At 36.0% G+C, this 19,756-nt stretch overlaps 1 protein-coding gene across 3 annotated transcripts in view; it reads right to left on the bottom strand.

Annotated features, from left to right (window-relative positions):
• The window catches only part of SEC24D (SEC24 homolog D, COPII coat complex component), an 82,271-nt gene that overhangs the window by 21,743 nt on the left and 40,772 nt on the right, over positions 1-19,756 (bottom strand). For 2 of the 3 annotated variants that reach the window (XM_058192778.1, XM_058192779.1), the window contains exons 9-14: positions 16,908-17,046; positions 12,763-12,878; positions 8,772-8,896; positions 6,621-6,824; positions 6,248-6,341; positions 2,453-2,569 (exon numbers count right to left, since the gene is read on the bottom strand). In XM_058192778.1, the coding sequence (XP_058048761.1) occupies positions 2,453-2,569; positions 6,248-6,341; positions 6,621-6,824; positions 8,772-8,896; positions 12,763-12,878; positions 16,908-17,046 (795 nt within the window). The remainder of the gene's footprint in view (positions 1-2,452; positions 2,570-6,247; positions 6,342-6,620; positions 6,825-8,771; positions 8,897-12,762; positions 12,879-16,907; positions 17,047-19,756) is intronic. The other variant, XM_058192780.1, reaches the window with a different exon arrangement.

Genomic DNA, 19,756 nt, shown 5'->3' with positions numbered 1-19,756 from the left:
TCCTCAAAGCCAAACAGCACATGCAACCATTTTCCGAGAAGCAAGCGAAGTGAAAATGCATCTATGCCTCCAAAAGGGGAGGAGGAGGAGGAAAAAGAAGAAGAGGAGGAGGAGGAGGAGGAGGAGGAGGAGGAGGAGGAGGAGGAGGAGAAGAAGGAGAAGAAGAAGAAGAAGAAGAAGAAGAAGAAGAAGAAGAAGAAGAAGAAGAAGAAGAAGAAGAAGAAGAAGAAGAAGAAGAAGAAGAAGAAGAAGAAGAAGAAGAGGGCCTGGATCATGTCCTACAGCCGACCCACAGCAGCCTCTTATGCCCAGCAGAGCAACCAGCAGGTGCTCTCCGGAGCAACTGCGTATCCCGCTGGAATTTTAAGTGGGTGGTAACTTTGTTCTAAGAGTGCTTACCGCTATCATCTTTTGTCTGCGAGTTAGTGTAGTGACTAACTCGCAGGAAAAAAAAGATGGTACCCCGCGTTGTAGCCCATGATGCTTTTTCAGGAGAGAACTAAGCAGACCTGTGCTTTAATATTTATTCCTAGTCTGCTGCCTTCTTTTCCTCATGGGACCATGTTCTTTCTCAACGTTGAAGCCCAATGAGGTCATCGGTCTAAAAGCGACTTTTATTCAGACGAGTCTACTATGATCACGTTTCCCCCTGCGTGCCTCGTATTGATGCTCCCTTAAAAGGCTACGACTTGTGTACAGTTGTGATTTGGGCTTTCAAACATTCTCCATCGCAGATTTTATTTCATTTGGTTGGTTCCTTACTCGTGGTGGCTTTCCACTCTAATCCTTATCAGCTATGCACATTTATCAATGTATTTATTTGCTAGGCGAGTTAGGATGACATGTAAAACGAATTATGAGTGATAATATTAAGAATTATATTAATAGTATTAATATAATAATAATTATATTATTAATAATTATATAATAATTATATAATAATTATATAATTATTATAATAATTATTAATAATAATATTAATAATATTAAGGCATTGGAAGTGAGGACACCGCTGATCCTAATGCTGGTAGGCAGAGGCAGAATTCTTTTTTTCTTATTCCCCCCCCCCCAAAAAAAATTAAGGTGCGTCTTATACTCCGGTGCATTTTATATGCCGAAAAATATGGTAGATCTTTAAACTGGTTGATTAGGGGAAAAAACCACTTTCCAAGCCAAAAAAATACCAGTCAATGAGTTAGAAGCAATTCCTAAGAAGAGCCTATTCTGGTGCAAGAATTGAATTGTTGGAATCCATGGACTAATATGGGAGTTTCCCTCATTTGCCATATTATGAAAGGATCTGTATATGTTTTCATGTTTTATTTGATCATCAATTGTATGCTACTTTTGGAGTTAGATATCTAAAATTCCTACTTCAATGAATAACTCACTAGGACCTGAATCATAGATTCTTCTATTTCCTCTTAGATTCTAATATATATGTTGTTAGAAGAATTGCAGAGTTGATAGACAAAACAGTGGAGCTAAGAATTTGTTATATTGAAGATCATGGTATAATGTAAAGGCGATGTATTTATTTGAACATTAATTCTTTGTATTTAACCAGATATGTATTTTATTACTGTATTTTCTTTTAACTATTTTATAAATAGGGTTCACATTTTATTTTAAATATGGTTATAAAAAACTAATCAATTATCTCTCTAATTCTCTGTCCGTCCGTCCGTCCATCCATCCATCCATCCATCCATCCATCCATCCATCCATCCATCTATCTATCTATCTATCTATCTATCTATCTATCTATCTCTAGTTATTTATCTATAGTTATCTATCATCTTAGTTAACAACATTCATATAACCTCCTATGTCCAACTAAATAATCCACACTGTATCTTAACCTGCTATCTTAGTTCATAAAATGTTGACCAATGGCTGAATTAATATGGCACGCTGAACCACAAATTACTCATCTGCATTTTAATCTACTGTAATATTCCCAGCTAAATGAAAGAAGCTCACCACCCCCGTAGGAATTTCTCCAAAATTCTCTTCTTTTTGTTTTTGAAATAATTTCTGCAACTAATTTTATTTGATCAAATTAAATGAAAACTAGTAGAAAAACAATGCAAATTGATTTATATACTTCACAGCAATACATCCTAAAACAGAGTTCAAAAATATTAACGATGCTGGAGGTTCATATCACAGTTGTTAAGCTTTATATTCATTACTACTACCTAACTACTATGGTACAATGCAACATTTATTCAGAGCTATATTCATAGTTTGTTATCATTGCTAACTGGATGAATTGCATACCTTGGAAACTTCCCTTGGAGTTTGTGTCAGAATTCAATAGTAAAAGCATCTTGATTGCAACTGTCTCTGCTATATACTATATATATAAACTTGGTAAAAATGAAATGCAGAAACACGTTTACTCTTTTATACAGTAAGTTGTAGAATAATTCCTTTTTTTAATGAATACCTTCTCTTTTTCTGTATTCACCAATTTCCTATCATCTCTGTTCTTCAGCTTCCCTGGTGCCTCTGCAGTTGGCAATGAAGAGTGGAAGATAAACAGTTTTCCAGCGCACTCCGCTGCCTGTAACAAAAATAGAAAAAAAGCAAAAAACAAAAATGACCTTTATTCTCCTGCAGATATAAACTTCTGAGATAGAGCCTTATACAGTTCTGTTATTCCAGTATAAACTCTCAGTGACTTTATAAACTAAATAGTCCATTTGTTTATAGTTTGAACTTCATTTGATACCCTAAAACTTCACCTCTATTACCACAAGAAAAGAAAGAAAGAAAAGAAAACATCTAGTATTCGCAAAAAATCAACATAGTAGTATCTGGGTCATGGATAAAATTAAAACTTTCTCTCTTTGTGTGCATCTGTATGTAGATACATGTGTCTGTGCGTTAACAGGCACACCAGGAAAGCCAAGACTGTCCAGATGCAAAATTTAATTCAGTTAAACTTGAGTGCCTTAGTGATGGTGTTACCTAGTTTGGTTATTGAAACATCTGCAAGAAAATAACCAAGCTCAGAGAGGCCCCAAAGATCCCATATTTCAGCCCTGTGCTGCAAATATTTTCCTTTATTGATTCAGTATAGAACACATGGTTTACTTCAGCCTGGAAAAGCAGTGTTGGCTTATCTTAAAACTGTTAGAGTGGATATACAAGTTTAAACATCTTTATAATGAAATTAGCTGAAGTACATCGCTATAATAACAAAGTTTATTCAACTGCACCAAAGCTTTATGGGTGCCTATACAGGCCAGGTCAGGGAAGAAAATTCACAAGTGTTAGTGGCGCTCTATTGTTATAAATGTAATAAACAGAATTTTGAAAAGTTTTTCCAATTTTTCCTTTGTCTTCTCATATACTACTCAGAATTACAGACTTTAAATCAGTTTCTATGCTTCCTACTTTCCCAGGGCTAAGATTTCTTGTACATTCTCTTTTATCAGTTAATAGTTCTTGAGTTCCTTCACCAATGTTAACGCTGACTCTCTCTACAGATTGCCACACTTGGATTAAATAAAGAAGCAAAATAAATTCACAACATTTATTTTACTTCAAAGTTTATTTCCTAAAGTACCTAGAATACATAGACATACTATCCATCACTGATTATTGGGGCTTACTTGGTTCTTTCATGTTATTCAAAGAGCAACGAAGAAGCCTGTACTTAAGGAAATCTGTATTTATTTAAATATAAATGTCCACTGAATCTTATCAGGGACTGAAATATTGATTGTTTAAAACGAAAAATCCAAAAAATGTATGATGTCATATTTTTGCCTAAATCATAATTACATTCTACTGAGTGTGAATACAATCTTTCAAAGTACATGGTTCATTGGCTATCCTTCATAAGTAAATTGCATACCAAATAATTAATGGGAATCAAGTGAAATTAGCATTAAAAATTCTAAGATTTCATAATCGTTTTGCCATATTTAAGAGAAATTAGCACCCAAATCATTCACATTGAAATAGTGAATTACACGTTCCCTAGCATGAAAATATATAAAGCATGAAAATGTATAAAGTATAAAGTAATAAAAATGTTTCACATCAGAAAAACAAAAGAAAAAGAGCTATCATGAAATATATATGATCATATATGGGAAAGAAAGCAGTTAAATTTGCATCAATCCTTCTCATATTTGTTAGATTCAATTCTGCATTTGTCACAGAAGAAGTATTATTGTGTGTGTTTTATACACACAGACCATTAATTTATCCACCCACACATGAATTTCAATAATTTCTTATGAGGAAGTCTATCTGATACTTAGTATTTTTATAAGCAGTTTAAATTGTAACTTTTCATTCCACCACCACACCTTTTCAAACAGACCTTATTATTATTATTATTATTCAAACATCAATTTCCTCTTCCTGGGAAGATGGTGAAATACAAAAATGCTGTGATCATTTGATTTATGTAGCAAAGCATGTGTTACTGAATTTGTTCACAGTTGGCATTGTGAGCAAAAAAACAAAAGAAAATAAATCGAGAGACTAGAAGTCTGCTGAGCCACTGATATCACTTTCATGGTAAATATATACATATACACACCATTCCAGATGGATCCCCTTTGAAGTTATAATGTATTCAGTGTATGGAATTTCGTTTTAATTTTCTTGTGTATAAGCATGTTTTGAAAATGGGTGAAGAGAGCTAAACAAGAGATCTTCTGATATAAGGTCAAGGTAAAGGTTCCTCTCACACATATGTGGTAGTAGTTTCCGACTCTAGGGGGCAATGCTCATCTCCGTTTCAAAGCCAGAGCCAGCGCTGTCCAAAGACATCTCTGTGGTCATGTGGCTGGCATGACTAAACGCCAAAGGCGCACGGAACACTGTTACCTTCCCACCAAAGGTGGTCCTATTTTTCCACTTGCATTTTTTACGTGCTTTTGAACTGCTAGGTTGGCAGAAGCTGGGACAAGTAACGGGAGCTCACCCTGTTATGCGGGACTAGGGATTCAAACTGCTGAACTACCGACCTTTCGATCAACAAGCTCAGCGTCTTAGCCACTGAGCCACTGCGTCCTCTTCTTCTATATATAAATGGCATTAAAAATAAAAATGAGATAAAGTGGAATATAACTGAAGAGAATACTGGATGGAATATTTTATAGATTTTGTGTGTGAATTGTAGGAACATAAGTAGTGCCCCGTTGGACTGGACCTCAATCCCATTAAGTCTGGTATTCTGTTTTTACAGCTGCCAACCAACTGCACAAGGAAAACCAGTAGTCTACCAGCAGATGACCTTCAGAGGTGGTCAAAGTGTCATCAAATCTAATACCAATGATCCCCATGAGATCTATGACTTGATCCATCCCTTTTTTGAAGCCAGGCAAATTTGTAGATAGTATCATATCTCACAGTAGCAAATTCCAAAGTTTAATTATACATTGGGTAAAAAAGAATATTTCCTTTTGTTTCTCCTGATTCTTTCAAGATTTTATTGGCTGATTTCTGATTCTATTATTTTGAGAAAGGGAAAACAGCTCCTCCTTGTCACTTTACCCACATCAGGCATAATTTTTATATACTCAATCAAGTTCCCTCTCATGTGGTTCTTTCCTAGACTAAAAAGCTCCAAAGTTTACAAGCTTTCCTCTTAGGGAAATTACTCCAGTCCTTTTCACCATCTTAGTTGCTGTCCTCTGAATCTTCCTCATGTCCATTATATCCTTTTTAAGGTGTGGCAACTAGAAATACATGTGTAAAAGGTATCTTGCTGTATCATTTGCATTGGAATGCTGAGAATGGTAATGTATATGTGCAAGTGAAATAGTTACGGTTTTCTATAGTATTTTATCCAGCTATGTGGCAACGCCTAGCCAGCTTTGACTAATCAGGGTCAGATCTGGTTGATACCTCATTGGAAGACCACCAGAAAATATCAGGATAGTGTAGGCTAGATTGAATAGTTGAAGGAAATCTGAATAACTATCTTGACAGGAAATCTTCTGTGGTCATCAAGAAATACTACAGAGATGCACCCATGAAGCCACTAGAAACTGTGCTCAACTCAAATGAGATTTTACCCCTTTTCAAATAAATTTTAAACATTTACTTATGTTTACTTTTTGGCTTCTAATAGGAAAAATAGCATGCATGAAGCAGCACCCAGGTATAGTACAAAATTCTACTGACAGAAAACAGCAGTAGGTTTTATGGTGATCAATATTTTTCAAGGAGAGCTTTTCATAGCTTAGTGAGGCTCTATGGTGAAAAGGAGTCTAACCTTGAGTGCTTCCATGCCTGCTTGAATCACAGGAGCAAAGACTGTCTCACTCTCATTTGTATCGCCAAACATCTCAGGAATCTGGTCCAGCAAGCTAGAGAAAGGAGGAAAAAACTGGTTGTTCAAAAGACTGGACAAAAGAAGAAACAAATCACTCTCCAGCTCTGGTGCTCTTAAACTATAACTCGCATAATAAAAATGTTGCTTGTCTATTATGGGACTTATTTTCAATTAAAGTGTTTATGAAGGGCGGGAAATTATGAACATCCATTTTTCCCATTATCAGTCTTCAAAACTAGTGCATGGTTTTTTTTACAAATATAATCCCTGCTTAGATATTAATATGAGAAAAATGTATAAAATATTTTCTTACTTATTTATAACAGATTGTGATTCTTGGAAGTTGACAAGGAAGCCATCCAACAAAGGTACAAACACTTCACTGACGTCAGTAACTACCATCATTTGAGGTTGTGCAAGAGTACTTTTTACATTGAAGAAGTGAAGGATTTTATTGTAAGTGACAAATCCAACCCGAATTGTTGAAACGTCTTGCTCCTCTCTTGAAGAGAAATAGCTTTAGAAAATACAGTTGCAGGAATTTTTTTACTCGTTTATTATTTCATCACACCCAAACATTTGGATTTTTTCTGAACATATTAGATAAAAGACTACATCAACACATACGCATACAATCTTTCAGTGAATCCATTTCTAGACAGATATATATGAGGTAGAATCTGGGTCTGAGTTAGAAAGAATAAATCAACCACAGAAAATACTGACTGACTTTTAAAGCGAGCATTGGGTTACAGTAGGGGTGAAATCCAGCAGATTCTAACAGGTTCTGGAGAACTGGTAGTGGAAATTTTGAATAGTTGGCCCCAGAGTGGGGTGGGAATGGAGATTTTGCAATATCCTTCCCCTGCCACGCCCATACACAACAACTATACACAAGAACAGTTTTATCCCAAACGCCATCACTCTACTAAACAAATAATTCTCTCAACACTGTCAAACTCAGGGATGAAATGCTACCGGTTTTGGCCAGTTCACCCGAACCAGTAGTAAAAAATGCTATTGATTCGTCAAACCGGTAGTAAAAAATATATTAAAAAAAGTTCCAGTGATTAGCTGAGCAACGCGTGATCATCGGAACTTTTTTTTTTACTTTTTAAAAACATTTTTTACTACCTATTCGCCCGAACTGGTAGTAAAAAATGCTTTAAAAATGTTTTTAAAAAGGTTCCCAAGTTTGCACGCCATGGCTGATTTCCCTTCCTCGCTGGTCTACTTACCTTCCCAAGCCTGCTTTTGGTGCGTACTCTACATGCACATGCAGTGCACGTTTCGTGCATAGCACACATGCACGGCCAGCGAACTGGTAGCAAACCAGTTCAGATTTCACCACTGGTCAAACTATTTACTAAGTCTGCACTACTATTAATCTCCTCATCCTTTCCTATCACCCATCTCCTCCCACTTATGACTATATGACTGTAACCTTGTTGCTTGTATCCTTATGATTATATTGACTATTTTCTAATATGATTTGATTGCTTATTTGTACCCTATGACTATCATTATGATTCTCGACGAACGTGTCTTTTCTTTTATGTACACTGAGAGCATATGCACCAAGACAAATTCCTTGTGTGTCCAATCACACTTGGCCAATAAAGAATTCTATTCTATTCTATTCTATTCTATTCTATTCTATTCTATTCTATTCTATTCTATTCTATTCTATCCTCCAAGCCACGCCCACAGAACCAGTAGGGAAAAGTTTTGAATTTCACTCCTGGGTTACAGACAACCAATGTTTTTGTTTTCTCAGGGTAAATCATGTCTACCTCAGAAGTATTTTTAATTATTTTGTTTTAATTAAAGCTACCTTTAAAAAACTAAGTTAGATTGGAAAAATAGCCTGGTGGACATCAAAGAGAAAAAGACTGGTACCTCTAGGAACTATTCTGGATTGCTGTTATAATAATCCGAAGGCACTTCTTTCTTCAACCCACCTATCTTACTACCTTCTAAACAATGCTCTTACTCAGTAGAATCTCCTTAATTCAGACTCAAACCCCTGGCGGCTTTATGGGGAGGGCCATGCCACTTTCTTGCTCATAATATGGAAATTACCGGTATTTGCTTTTAGACCTGGACTTTACTGCTAGCTTCCCACCCAAGCTATATTCAGGTGCAACCCTGCTTTTGGCGTTTGGCAAAGGTGAATTTGATCCTCTTAATTTGGCTTAAGAAAGAAGGGGGACAGAATCCAAACAAATTATAAACATGTGGCAGTTTCAGTCTTTTTTTATTACATTAAATATCTTCTTGAAACTGAGGTTAGGGGATTGAAGATGACAACATGATGTGCATCATTATGCATCATTACAGAAATGAAAGCAGAAAGAAAGCAAACAGATAATCCATCCATTGATCAAGACCTTTACCCCTTAGTTGTTTCTCAATTAAAAATATCACTAGTTTTGCTGAATATTTGTTATACTTTTTTTCTTACTTTGGAAGTCTGTTCAGTACAGTTTTTAGTTCTTCACAAATAAGCTTAACAAGGCCACTTTTTATGTTATTATATGACACATCAATCATAAAAATATAGGCTGGTGGCTGAGGCGGCTTGTTGTTCTATGAAGAAGGGGGGGAAAAAACAATAGTAATACGACAAATTAGATTATTTTTCCAAGGTTCTCAAACCAACCATGAAATACTACAAATACACTGCTACTACTACTACTACTACTACTACTACTACTACTCTATTACTATTACATACAGTATTTATAGCTAAATTAAGACTCAATCTCTTTTGGTATTAAGATTCATTTCAGTGAAAGTATTAAAAATTACAAAATCCAAGCACTATGTATTGGACTAATTTTCTACTAATAATCTATCTTTTATTTATTATTCTGTTTTCACACTCTTCTTTGGCATGAAATTTATAATTATGCAGCTAGTGCATGAAAATATGATCTAACCACATAACATGATGTAGTTATTTCAAACTGTGACAGTTTACAATAATGATTGTACTGTGACATCATTAAAAGGCATATCCTTTGACTGCCAAGTGACTAATACAGAAGAAAAAGGATTGGGAGATTCAAGATGATGGGGCAAAGTGAAAAGATATAAACACTACGATGTGTAACATGGGGTTGCAGAATACATGCTTACTTAAAAGGGATGTAATTTTCTCTGCATCCCTTTTGCACTTTCCTAATAACACCTTGTTTAAGCTACAAGGCACAAGGGACTGAAGGGTGAAAAATACATTTATAATAACCTGTTCCTCCTCCTACATGTGGAATGTTCTCATATATTTATTCACTTTTATATGTTCTATATGTGCATGTATATATGTTCCCCACATTCTGGAGTTTTTTCTTTAGTTGTCACAACAGTATACGTAAGCATTGATATAAAACAATAACACATTATAAAAGAAAAACATATATATAAGCAAAAGTATGCAACAACTATATTAATTTGATATAATGAAAGGGAACAATAGGACAGGAACGGTAGACACTTTTGTGCTCTTATGCATGCCCTTTATAGTCCTCTTAAGAATGGGGTGAGGTCAATAGTATACAGTTTTTGGTTGAAGTTTTTGGGATTTTGAGTAGAGACTATAGAGTCAGGTAGTGAGTTCCAAGCGTTAACAACCCTGTTACAGAAGTCAGATTTTCTGCAACCAAGGTTGAAAAGCTGTGAAATGTTTTGATGTTCCACAATTTTACTTCACTCTGACAGCAGAATGATCATGTATCATATGAATTGATGAACGTATCTTTTCTTTATGTACACTGAGAGCATATGCACCAAGACAAATTCCTTGTGTGTCCAATCACACTTGGCCAATAAAAATTCTATTCTATTCTATTCATTTAAGGTAGTAATAATATTAATCAATAATTTAAGCAGGCAAAAATGTGTTTGTCAGATCTGCTCTGAAGAAAATACTCAGCATTAAGACAATTTATGAGAATACTCTTGAGAATATCAGTTATCCACTGCAAGCACTCCTAAGTCATCTTTGCTCCAGAAACACAAAAATGGCAAACAACATTCCCTCTGCTCCAATCCAACACAGACTATCCCTTGAAGTCAAATATAAAGTTAGAAAAGACTCCCTTATTTCCTCTTTCAAATAATGAGCCTGAACTCTTAGCAGGAGTAGAATGCTTTACGAAAACTACTTCCTGTGCCATAAGTAACTCATAAAGCTCCTCTTTACATTCATAGGTTAATTGCTGAAAACAAATAACAAGGCAATTAGGAATGCAACTCCAAGTAATTGCAACATAAGCCATTATGTTAACAATAATGACCGTTTCTTCTTCTTTTAGTTGTAGGGGAAGCAATGTCAGCACATCCCTCAGAGAAATAAGAGGACTGCAGAAATTTGTGAGGAGTCTGAGTTTTTAAAAGCTTTTCTAATCAATCCCCAAATACTACCACAAAACACATATCCATATATTAAATTCTAGCTAGATATTTATCATCATGGCTAATATTTCTACATATTTAGCATCAATAAACACAATAGAAAGTTCTCTTTTCCTCAGATATTGAGGTGGAGAATTCAAACATCTTCCTGCAAATTATAAATGCTCTACACTAGTGAGAAAGTTTCAACACGAATGTCAATTATAAAAGAAGCATGGACAATTGGTCCTTTAGCTTAATTATGAACATTTTACAAACTGGACAGAAAAAAAGCAATTCTACAACACTTTATCCATGAGGATTATCTAGAAATTCATGCAAGGTCAAGAAGAACACATACTGTAAAAGTATAGTTGAAGAGAATTTAGAGGTCATCTGATCCACTCATTGCTCAGTGGAGGATTCATTACAGCATCTCTAAGACAAAACTACCCAGACTTTATTTGAAGACTTCTAGCAAATGATAACATTCCACTTCATGTGACAACCTGTTCCATTGACTGACACTTCTATATTTCGGAATTTCCTGCTGATGTACTTCCTTGTACCTTTAACCCACTGATTCAGGTCCTGATCCAGTTTCAGCTATCTGGGGCAAGAGAGAACATGCTTATTCTCTCTTTCATGTGATGGGAATTTGAAAGGATTTGAAGATTGCTATTGTATCTCTCCTCCGTTTCTCTTTTATAGGTTGAACATATCCACATCCTTTAACTGTTCCTAATGGGCTGGGCTGGTTTTAGGCTAAGGCTAAGGCTAAGGACCATAGGCACTGGCTCAGGATTATAAAACTTGGGAGGAGGGCAATGTCATCCCTTCTTCCAAATCATTCTAAAAATCCAAATCTTCACATCAGTACAAGGTGGCGTTATCAAACAATATGGCTTTGCCCTGTACTTTTGAACTGACCTTGTTTAATGGCTTTCCCCCCCTAGAGCAAGGGTGTCAAGATTTCATTGAAGGCCACATCAGGTTTGTGTTTGATCTCGGGGGTGGGAGCAGGATGGGGTGGGTGTGGCTCTCTGCCAGCGAAAATGGAGTTCAGGACAGCTTCCTGAACAAGATAAAAAGAATCTGTTTCCGCTTGCACAGGGCTGCAGGAAGCTGTCATGGCTGAGAATGGAGCCTGGGAGGGCCACGCACGGCCTCCTGAGCTCAGTTTTTGTTGGCAGAGGCACTGCAGGCTGGTCCTTCGCTGTTTCCAGGGCAGCCCTGTGGGCCAGATCTAAGCACCCCATAGGCCAGTTCCGTCCCCCAGGCCCTGAGTTTGATACCTCTGCCTAGAGTCTTCACTATTTTAGTACCCCTACTCTATATTTTCTCCAACTAGCCACAGACTTATTTGAACTGAGGTGCCCAAAACTGAAAACTGAGCAGAATGGAACAATCATTGTTCAAGTTACATTGAACTTGATTGTATGGTCCTGTTTAAGGCACCCAACATAGCATTTAGCTCTTAGCAGCCACATCACACAGGTGGTTCATACTAACTTTTTGAATTATGTGGTCAAAAAGGAGAACCAGACCCTTTACAGATGTGTTTTGAAACATCAAAGATTCCAAGTCAAATCAATGGGGGAACTGAGTTTACCAGGTTATCAGATTGCAGGTATGGTGGCTATATTCAGCTTAAAAAATGGATAAGCCTAGTTAGTTTTAAGTCCAAATTAATTTTATGAGACTTAGTGTATTCTGTGAAGTGATACAACTTATAATAATGTTCTGTGCAAATATTAAAAACCAAAAGAACCAATTTGGCAATCATATTAAGCATGTAACGTGAGCAGATGAATTATACAACTGTAAAAACTAAAAATATGTATTTTTTTTTCCTCAAAAGAAATTTCTTAGGGGAAAAATAGGAAAATTGTATTAATATAATTTACCATACATTTATTTGGATTATATTTCATATCGCTCTGGGTGTAGATTTTAATTTTAAACTCTCTAAACAGATAAGGCAGCACTCTTTCTACAGATATAATCTGTAAATCTCTGATTTAGCATGTTACTATTTTTTCCATGCTGATCAGACTTACCTTGCAATAATCTAAAGTAGCAACATACTCATATGATCCAAGTGATAGTTCTGGTCTTTCATAGTGGTCTATTCTTTTACCAATGTGATCCAGATGTTGAAAATAAAACGGAGGAACTAAAAAAAGAGAGGGGATTATTTTCTCCTTTTTTTCAACAGAAATAACCACATACAATCTCAGCATATTGTTCTGAAGTGATAATACCTGATATGCATGCATAGATTTTACATGAAAGGAACAGTGTTGCAAAGGATGGAACTCTTTGTATTGGTTTTGCTTTACAACAATTGTAAACAAAGATGAAACCACTTGTAATATAAGTTCACATTTCCGACCAAATATATCCACCTTAAAGGGACTTCTTTTACTTATCTCATCCCTATTCTTTCTGCCAATCTAATCACACATCTTTCAGTTTTAGGATTTAAGAGAGTTTCAATCTGTCAATATGCTGCCTGTCCAGTGGGGTACACATCACACAAGGAAACATTTAATTTTGATGTTACTTCTCTTCATATTGTTTTTCCTTTGATCACTTACATGAAGTTTCTTACTGGTTACTCCAGTATTTGCATGTTGCACACTTGCAATACCCCAGGAGTTGGCTTCAAAAATTTTAGCAAGGGGCTCTCTGCCTGGTTGCTGGGTGGGTGTGGCCAGGGTGGGCATGGCCTAGTCAACCTCCTGCACCACAGCAGGGGGGAGCAATTTTGCCCTCCCCAGGCTCCGGAGGCTTTCCTTGAGCCTCCGGGAGGGTGAAAATGGCCTCCCCAAGCTCCAGAGGCCCTCTGGAGGCCAGAAACTTCCTGAACTTCTGGTAGGCCCGTTTTTCGCCCTCCCCGAGCCTCTGTACATGCCCTGCATTTACCTGCATCCAAAACGGACCATGTGGGGATTCCTGGGTGGGGAGGGGAGGGAAGGGAGGGGTGAGGTGGGCGGGTCCAGCCAGAAGTGGGATTTGGGGGTTCTCCAAACTGCACAGAATCTTAGCTAGAGGTTCTCCTGAAACTCTGTGAACCCCAGCAGCCTATCCCTGCAACAGCCATTGTAGAGTTTTCAATATGGTAAGTGCATTTCCTTTAGTGTAATGTTAAAATGCAAAGGGAGGCAAGAAGAAAATAACTGGGTAGGGCTTGGGTTGGCTCTAAAAGTATTAGAAAAGGACTGATCCTGCACTTCAAAAGAACCCAAGAGATTTTTGTTCTCTGTGGGAAAAGCAAAGAAGGGCTGCCTCTACATTTTTGCTTATCTGGTGCAATTAGAGTTTAAAATTTGAAAAGAAAAAGGGCTTTCCTTAAATCTGTCCTTGAGGAAAAGCAGCTTGCTGGCAATAGACAGCAATTGAAAAAAAAAATCAGCACACCAGCCAAGATGCAAAAAATATACTGGAACAATATATCTTACACTGTATTATTTCATATGTGTAAATAACATAGATAAATAATGGCTGTGAAAATGCAGCAGTTCTCAGATCTCAAACAACTGTTCACTGTGGAAACATCTGACCTCTTCCAACATTCAAACCAGAGGTGGGTTTCACATAATTTTATGACCAGTTCGCCGCACACCGAAAATGTAAGTGCACACCTTCTACGCTATGCGCCCGGCCTTCTGCACATGTGCTTTGCTCATGCGTGGCTTGCACACATGCATGTGGCTTAGAAACACATGGCTAAATAGGACGGCATAGTGCTGGGGTGGGTGGGCGGGGGGCAGCCACCCGCAGGTCGCCACTACCAGTTCGCCCGAACTGGTCCAAACCTACTGAATACCACCACTGATTCAAACAATACATATTAATGCACAATCTATCTTTCTGTTATGAACCCAGCAAACATTTTGCACATTCAAAGTTTCAGTTTTAACTCAGAACCATACTTTAGACTACAAATACAAATGTATCACCTGTATCTCACTTCTTAGTTGCTGAGTGGGAGGCTACAGTGAACCTGAAACTAAAATCACTATTATTTTACTATCGCCATCGTTTTCTCCACAAGACTGAACATTGTTCTCCTGCTTATGATGAAAATCAGAGTGCAAAAAATATCATAATAAAAAGAATATTGCAGGCATGCAAACAACTTTTGTAAATGGCAGTATCAGTCTAAATGTTTGATAGCTCACTGCTACATACATTTGTGAGAACTTTCTGCTGAATAAAGTCACAGCAGCCAACAGCCTTCTCTTTCTTTCCACAGATTAAGCTTTGAGGCAAATAAGAGTTGGCATAAGTCTTTTAAGGTTCATGTTTCACAGCCGAAAAGATTACTGTATTAGGGAAAGCTTTGTGACACTTTGATCCAGCTGAGGAAATCCAACTAGATGCAAGCATCTTGAAAAAGGCATTCTGGCAAAGCTTTGGGACTCAGCCAGAAATTCAGGAACTTGTATTTATGAGTCACATGCAGTTGTACTTGGACAAATATGGCATGGCATCTACTGTTCAAAGCAGCTCCAAGCCTAGTAAAATTAATGGATGTTTTAACCATGGTAGTCCTCTGACATAAAGTAAGGCAAAGTCCTTAATATTTATTCTTTTCTAAGTGGTTCAAAAATATATTTAAATCCATATAGAAAACAGTTTGATTTAATTATGATATCTTTCCTTCCCTGCTTGCCTATTTTCACAGCTATTATTTATGGGAGTGATCTTACAGAAAAATTCAAGTACTTTTCTAAGGATTAACTGTTCTTCCTGTTCATCTTTGTTGAGCATGCCCAGTACATGTATCTATACATCTTACGGGAAGCCTTACTACAAAGATTTCTAGCTTAGCTTTGGTTGTTGTTCTAATCTAACTTTATAGAAAACAACAGATAAGCTTTTTTGTCTTTTGTCTTATCAATATGAAATATTTCCACATAATTCCTAAAGCAAAGATTGAGCGATTCTATTGCATGTTTTCAATTGCCAGGATAGGCTTTTGAGAAGTCTACTTTCAATCAGGCAATGCATGAAGGATCATGCTGAAATCTTTTCAATGGACAAATTCAAAATTTCAGTTTGTATAAAGTAAAATGTTTAAGCAAAATACCAATTCATCCTGGCAGGATGCAGATTCTTACTTCTGGATTGCAATTTTATACCTACATGTCTTGTGGTAATCCACAAAAAATACACATTTGAAAATCAGGCACAAGATTTGACTGTAATGTATATTTTCATATTAGAATAGAAATAAAATGATGCTGAGAAGAGAATAGGGCAGAGACTGAAGAAAGTTCAGCAGAGTTTTCCAATGGCTCTTAGATGAGTAGAAGATCAGCATGAACATCTAATTTTCATTTCCTTTGGTCTTTTTAAATTAATCATTCCTTCATTCTCTGGAACAGGGGTGTCAATCTCAATTTCACTGAAGGCCACTTCACGGTTGTGGTTGCCCTCGAGGGCTCGGCAGGCGTGGCTGACAGGGTGGGGTGACCATCTTGATGCCACTCACTGGGCATGGCCAACTGGATGGGCGTGGCCAGTCTGACGCCATTCCCCAAACTGCTGGCATGTTTCCTCTTTGCATTGGGTAGATTGGGCCACAGCGATGTGGGTAAACTGGTCTAAGTGACTGGGCCAAAGCGACGCAGGATGGTCCCTTACATTTTCCAGGATGGCCCCATGACCCAGATCTGACCACATTGTGGGCCAGATTTGACCCACGGGCCTTGAATTTGACACCCCTGAGTTGGAAAGGGCCTATTATGTCATCATGTCCAACCTGTACTCAATTCATGAATCCAAATTAAGAATCCCTGAAATATATTGTCCAGCCTATATTTGAACAAATAATAAATGCAAATCAATACTTTGGTTAGGGGTGCTCCATTTTAACTATTATTGCAAAACTAAGAAATAGTCATAATTTGCAAGCAATATCTTTATTCAAAAGACAAGAACTGCATTAAAATATATGTTATCTTCTTTGCTCTTCAGCATTGTCTCTGGAAACAGAATTGAGATACATACATTCATCTCCACTAGATGAAAAGTGACACATTTTTTAAGAAGTAGTATTTCCAGTTGGAATAAAGTGAAAGAAAAAAGTTCTAGGTGTTATTTTTTTAAATTAACTCAATTATTTTAAAATTTCTTTGGAGAATGAGCTTTCTATCATTTCAAAAACAACAACCAGAAAACCAGTGCTACTTACCATCATTCACACAGTTACAAAATCCACACTGATATTTTCTTCCTCCCTCAATGAACTGCATGAAAGGACACATGTAAGCTTTGCATCGATTGCATCGAATTGGTCCATTTTCCCCATGGTTTACCAAATAAAGTGGTGTCTGCAGAGATTTAAAAAAAATGATGATGCAACTTGAATAGGTCAGTGCCCCGGCTACAGACAGTTACACCTGAAGGATCACTGGTTCCATATTGATATGAGGGAGCTTTTAAACTACCAGTGTTCTTAATGAATTTGAATCCTGGGGCTTTCTTCTGCATAGTACTTTTAATATTTTGTAATTTACCGTACTGTTCTTGTTGATTAATTGAATCAGTATGAAATATATCTGCATGCATCAATATTTCACAATGTAAAAGTAGCTTTTAAAAATTACATTATCCTTATCTAACACAAACTAGTTCACTAATCATATATCACTCACGCTTTTCTTATGGGAGAGTTTAGTACAAATCTTTCCCACTAAAATGAATGGGATTTGAAAGTACTTAATTTTGGGCTGAACCTATCCACTGTAAACAAAAATTAGAGCAACTAATTGTATATAATTGCATAGTATAACATAGTGACAACATTTATTTGGAAATAATTACCATAGTAATGACAAGGTTTCTACTAAGAATGTGCAATGTGCTTATGAATATATAAATAGCAATAGCCATTGCACTTACATTTATATACCACTTCATATGAGTTTTACAGCACTCTCTCAGAAGTTTACAAATTTCAGCATATTGCCCCCACAAATTTGGGTCTTTTTACCGACCTTGGAAGGATGGAAAGCTGAGTCAACCTTGGACCAGTCAGGATTGAACTCCTGGCAGTGAGCAGAGTTAGCCTGCAAAACTGCATTCTAACCACTGTATCACAATGGCTCCTAAATATTTTGTCAATATGAACTTTAGTACATTACATGCACAAGGAACACTAAAAAAATTACTTCAATAGATTAATTTGAGTCAACCAAGGGGTAAATTATTAAAATTCTTCCCCCCCCCCTCATTTAGACTGTAAATCACTAAATTAACACCACAATAGATAACTGATGCAGCAGCAACTTTATTATCTCAAAGCAGGAGATATAAAGTTAATTTTTAAATTGGTTTGAATAGTCAGTTTTGAACATTTTCCACTTCAAAATCTATAGCATTTAACAAAAGAGATAAAACATGCATAATTCCTTCTACTGAAACTCACAGGGTAAGGAATAAAGTCTTCTAAACTCAGCAAGAATTATTTTGAATAAAAATACATGAAACTGGACTGTTTGAGCTGGATTGTGTCCAATAAGCCAGTAGTTTGGTTACACCATATTAAATGTCATTAACACAATTATTTATTTGCTTTGATTTATGAACATTATATTATTTAATCTACCTCTTCTTTCAATGAAATTGTTTTGCATTTGAAACATGGCTATCTTAAGAAAAATAATTTGTGAGCAATTTATCTTCCATGAATTATTTCTTCAAATCAGCAAGTTCAAAAGAAATGCTCATAAAAGTCATTGGCTGAGGTTAACAGACTGAAGATATATTAATCTGCTTGCTTGTTTCTAATATGCCACTAGAGACAGATTGAATAAAATCAAAACAAAATAGATTTTTCTAATGATTTCTTATTAGAAGTAGAAAGGTTATCTTTATACTTATTCTGATGCCCATAAAAAACTCAAATTAGCAACGTAACGTTTTGGTTTTACACTGAATGTTTTTAAGAATGGTCTTGCCTTTTTAATTGCCAGCAGTACCAAATTTAAATACAGTTATTGCAAAGAAATATTACAACTGAAATATAATTAAAACTAATACTTTGGGGGGGGGGAGCCTCTTACATTACCATGATCAGAACTACTTCATCAACTATTTTATTTACTTTATATATACAAGTTACTTAAAATGCGGAAAAATTGCAGAAATCATCTATTTATCTCAAGTACAATAAATTTCAAAGGAAATGCATGTTGTTGCATATTGCTTCCTCTGAAATTCTCCTATTCATATCAAATCCACATTCTTTAAAAAAATTATTATATTGTTAGAGAAAATTCTTGTTGCCTGAAATGTCATTCCTTTCTAAAAAAAAAAAAAATTCCAATGCCTCTGTAATTTTAAATTAGCACTGTTTACTATAATTTTTCCAACAATTTCACTTATTTATATTTATGGCCATTCATTTTCTAAACATGCATATTAATTCATTTCAAAGTGAAAACAATACAGAGCTTGGGTTTTTTTCATATCTGATCTAACATTAGATTATATGCACTAAATTTATTATTTTTAAATGCAATATTTTATTTCATTTATCTAAAATAAAACTGAGACGTTCGTATGAGTATGATTTCATCTATAATTGCCTACAATAAGAAAAGACAATGAGTCTTTTTCTGAGCAAAATCTTATTTGTGCTCTGAGCTATCTGTAGAGGTCACTGTGCCCCAAAGAGATACAATACTCATAATAAGCAACAGATCTGTGCTTATTGCCATAAATGCTAAAATACAAATCCAATGAGACTGAGAAAGACCAAACAAATGTTATTCATTTGCCCTACAATAAAATAACGTGCTAAGATTAATAACTGAAAAACACATTCTGTATGAACATTAATTAACCCAAATTTGTTCCTAATGAAGACCAAAACTACTAACAAAGCAACTGGCAATTAAATGCTATGATATATAATGTTGCTATCCCAGATTTCCCATTTGCCATGTTGTGATTTCTCTAGACTGTTGTTAGAGAGAAAGTGTGGGTGATATTGGTGTTTCATGAAGTTATTTAGTATATCGTTTAAAATGTTGACAT

Source organism: Ahaetulla prasina, chromosome 8 (assembly GCF_028640845.1).
Source record: "Ahaetulla prasina isolate Xishuangbanna chromosome 8, ASM2864084v1, whole genome shotgun sequence".
In the NCBI taxonomy this organism is placed as follows: domain Eukaryota; kingdom Metazoa; phylum Chordata; class Lepidosauria; order Squamata; family Colubridae; genus Ahaetulla; species Ahaetulla prasina.
Note: the sequence above shows the minus strand (reverse complement) of the source record. Positions and strands in the feature narration are given on the sequence as shown.